Source organism: Peromyscus californicus, unplaced genomic scaffold (genome assembly GCF_007827085.1).
Source record: "Peromyscus californicus insignis strain IS unplaced genomic scaffold, ASM782708v3 Scaffold_10__1_contigs__length_136768540, whole genome shotgun sequence".
Taxonomy (NCBI): domain Eukaryota; kingdom Metazoa; phylum Chordata; class Mammalia; order Rodentia; family Cricetidae; genus Peromyscus; species Peromyscus californicus.
This window is the reverse complement of record NW_026294391.1, coordinates 48,609,825-48,613,663: the sequence shown is the minus strand read 5'-3', so window position 1 is coordinate 48,613,663 and position 3,839 is coordinate 48,609,825. Positions and strand designations below refer to the sequence as shown.

General features: G+C 48.9%; 1 protein-coding gene across 1 annotated transcript; it reads left to right on the top strand.

Moving 5' to 3' along the window:
- Positions 1 to 2,340: 2,340 nt before the first annotated feature.
- Positions 2,341 to 3,492, top strand: LOC128116674 (melanoma-associated antigen B3-like). The gene has a single exon (XM_052748165.1). The coding sequence runs from the start codon at positions 2,341 to 2,343 to the stop codon at positions 3,490 to 3,492; it is 1,152 nt and encodes a 383-aa protein (XP_052604125.1).
- Positions 3,493 to 3,839: the final 347 nt, after the last annotated feature.

Here is a 3,839-nt window from a genome sequence, read left to right as displayed (position 1 = left end):
GGGGATTTAATCCCAAAACTGGGAGGCAAAGGCAGGGAGAATTTAATCAGCACTGTGAGGAAGAGGCAGGGGGTTTTAATTCCAACACTCGTGAGCCAGCCGGTACAGGGGGATTTAATCATAGCACTTGGGGGCAGAGGCAGGGGGATTCAATCTCAGCACTTGGAGACAGAGGCAGGGGAATTAATCCCAGCACTTGGAGGGAGAGGTAGGGGGTTTTAATTCCAACACTCAGGAGCCTGGTGCAGGGGGATTTAATCCCAGCACTTGGGGGAAGAGGCAGGGGGATTAAATCTCAGCACTGGGAGGCAGAGGCTTGCGATATTTAATTCCGTCACTCAGGGGCAGAGGCAGGAGATTTCGTCTTACCACTTGGAGGCAGAGGCAGGGGGATTTAATCCCAGTACTGTGAGGAAGAGGTAGGGCGATTTAATCCTAGCACTTGGGAGGCAGAGGCAGAGGGTTTTAGTCCCAGCAGTGGGAGGCAGAGGCAGGGGCATTTAATTCCAGCACTTGGAGGCAGAAGTTGGAGGATTTAATACAGCACTTGGGAGGCTGATGCAGTGGGATTTAATCCCATCACTTGGGGACAGAGGCAGGGGGATTTAATCCCAGCACTGGGGGGCAGAAGCAAGGGAATTTAATCCCAGCACTGGGAGGGAGAAGAAGGGGCATTTAATTCTAGCACTCGGAAGGCTGATGCAGGGGGATTTAATCCCAGTACTGGGAGGGAGAGCCAGAGGTATTTAATCGCAGCACTCGGAGGCAGAGGCAGGAGGATTTAATGTCAGCACTGGGAGGCAGAGGCAGGTGGATTTAATTCCAGCACTGGGAGGCAGAGGCAGGAGGATTTAATGTCAGCACTGGGAGGCAGAAACTCTGGGATTTAATTCCAGCACTCAGAGGCAGAAGCCGGAGGGTTTAATTTCAGCACTTGGGAGGCTGATGCAGGGGGATTTAATCCCATCACTTGGAGGCAGAGGCAGGAGGATTTAACTCCAGCACTGGGAGGCAGAGGCAGGGGGATTTTAATCCTGTCACTCCTGGGTGGAGCAAGGGGGATTTAATCCCAAAACTGGGAAGCAAAGGCAGGGGGAATTTAATCAGCACTGTGAGGAAGAGGCAGGGGGTTTTAATTCCAACACTCGTGAGCCAGCCGGTACAGGGGGATTTAATTATAGCACTTGGGGGCAGAGGCAGGGGCATTCAATCTCAGCACTTGGAGGCAGAGGCAGGGGAATTAATCCCAGCACTTGGAGGGAGAGGTAGGGGGTTTTAATTCCAACACTCAGGAGCCTGGTGCAGGGTATTTAATCCCAGCACTTGGGGGAAGAGGCAGGGGGATTAAATCTCAGCACTGGGAGGCAGAGGCTTGCGATATTTAATTCCGTCACTCAGGGGCAGAGGCAGGGAGATTTCGTCTTACCACTTGGAGGCAGAGGCAGGGGGATTTCATTTTACCACTTGGAGGCAGAGGCAGGGGGATTTAATCCCAGCGCTGTGATGAAGTACAAGGGGGAATTAATTCCAGCACCTGGAGGCTGATACAGCGGGATTTAGTCCCATCACTTGGGGGCAGAGACAGGGGGATTTAATACCATCACTTGGGGACAGAGGCAGGGGGAATTAATACCAGCACTGGGAGGCAGAGGCAGGGGAATTTAATCACAGCACTGGGAGGCAGAGGCAGGAGGATTTAATCCCAGCACTGGTAGGCAGAGGCAGGAGGTTTTAAATCCAACACTCGGGAGGCTTATGCAGGGGGATTTAATCCCATCACTATGGGGCAGAGGCAGGAGGATTTAATCCCAGCACTAGGAGGCAGAGGCAGATGGATTTAATCCCAGCACTGGTAGGGAGAGACAGGGGGATTTAATCTCAGCACTGAGAGGAAGAGGCAGGGGTTTTAATTCTAACACTGGGAGGCAGAGGCAAGGGAATTTAATCCCAGAACTCAGAGTGAGAGGAAGGGGTAAAGGATGTTGGTTAGAGGAGTTAGCCTAAATATTTCTACATGGATGTTTACGTAATGTCTGAGGAAAACACATACAACAGAGTATATCACAGGGAGACAATTGGCAAGTGGTAGAGGAGAGAGGTTCAGGATTTCTAAAAACTTGCTTGAAGATTCTCACTGGAAACTGATAGGGCTCCCACAACTCTAAGGAGCTAGAAGGCATGAGTGCCACCCTGCTGCTTTCAGCCAAGTAGACTTAATGTGCTTCTTCCATAGGGAACAGGCAGTTGAGAACAGAAGACCAGTAGGTTCCTAAAATCGGTGCTCTCATGGAAGCATGCAGAGGCTATCTTAGATAAATAACAAAGGGTGGATTCGCCTGGATGAAAGGGCTTACATATTTCATTTTCCCCTTGGCAGGTGTCTGCATCACCAGCATCCTGCCCACACATCTTGCTGTTGCCACTGGGCCAAGAGTCATCATGCCTCGTGGTCATAAGAGTAAGCGCCATGCCCGGAAGAAACGCCACCAGGCCCGAGGTGAGGCTCAGGCTTGTGGAGGTGTTCAGGAAATAGCAGAGGAACCACAAGAGGCAGCAGAAAAGTCCTCTGCTGCTTCCCAGAGCCAGCCTGGGGCTGAGTCTTCCAGCACTCCCGAGGCTCCTCAGAGAGCAACATCATCTGCCTCAAGCACTCTGAGTATTTCTTCCTCTGAATCACGTGAGAATTCCTATGAGGAAAGTGATGAATTCAAGGAAAAGGAATCCTCTGTTGAGGACAAGCCCTGCACCATCCGTCCTCACCAAGATATGGTAGCAAGAAAGGTAATGGTGCTCTTACAGCAGCTGCTCCACAACTTCAATCGGAAGCAGCTTACTACTAAGGAAGACATGCTGAAGCTTATCACCAAGAAGTATGAAGACGACTTCCCTGAGATCTTCAGGAAAGCCTCTCAGAAGCTCGAAGATGCCTTTGCAGTGGAAGTGAGGGAAGTCAACTCCAGTGAGCCCTCATACAACCTCATCAGCAAGCTGAAGCTCCCCAACAATGGGAGGATTCGTGCTGGCAAAGGCTATCCCAAGACCGCTTTCGTGATGTGTGTCCTAGGTATCATCCTCGTTAGGGGCAATTGTGCCAGTGAAGAAGAGATCTGGCAAATCCTGAAGAAGAAGCGAATCTATCCAGGAAAGAAGCACCGCATCTTTGGTGAGCCCCGGAAGCTCATGAGGGAGTATTTGGTGAAGCTGAAGTACCTGGAGTACAGGCAGGTGGCCGGCAGTGATCCTCCACGCTATGAGTTCCTGTGGGGTCCCCAAGCCTATGCTGAAACAAGCGAGATGAAAGTCCTGGAATATTTGGCCAAGATAAACCAAACAACACCTAGTGCCATCTCTGCCATTTACGAAGAGGCTTTGAAAGATAACCAAGGACAAACAGAAGCCAGAGATGAAGATGACTCTGATGCCACTGACCAAACTGGTGAAGATTCTTCAGTAAAATTACCAGCAAATTCCACCGTCCCTGTTGACCCCTAAAGTTTTCCTGTCATTGAGATAAGGACATAAAGCATGGAAAAAAAGGTTTTCTTGAAAATATGAAATAATCTTAGAGTTAGTAGGTCAGTACACTGGGAATAACAGGGGATTAGAACATAGTGAAGCCTAGTTTCCTTTAATTGCATTCGTTATGTGGTTTGGTAAAGTTAAATGCAATAAATGTAATTAAATATTTCCCCTGGCTTGTAAAACAAAAGTCAATAAAAGTCAAATGTTTATGAATTAGACTTTGTGTTTATTTACTGATATTGTACAAATCTATATCAAATATATTATCTTTAGAGGCCCATGTGAAAGTATTAGAATGGTAATATAATATTCCAGCC

Bases quoted from the DNA above. Each gene is read 5' to 3' on its own strand.
- LOC128116674 (XM_052748165.1), top strand. From the start codon at position 2,341: ATGAAAGGGCTTACATATTTCATTTTCCCCTTGGCAGGTGTCTGCATC.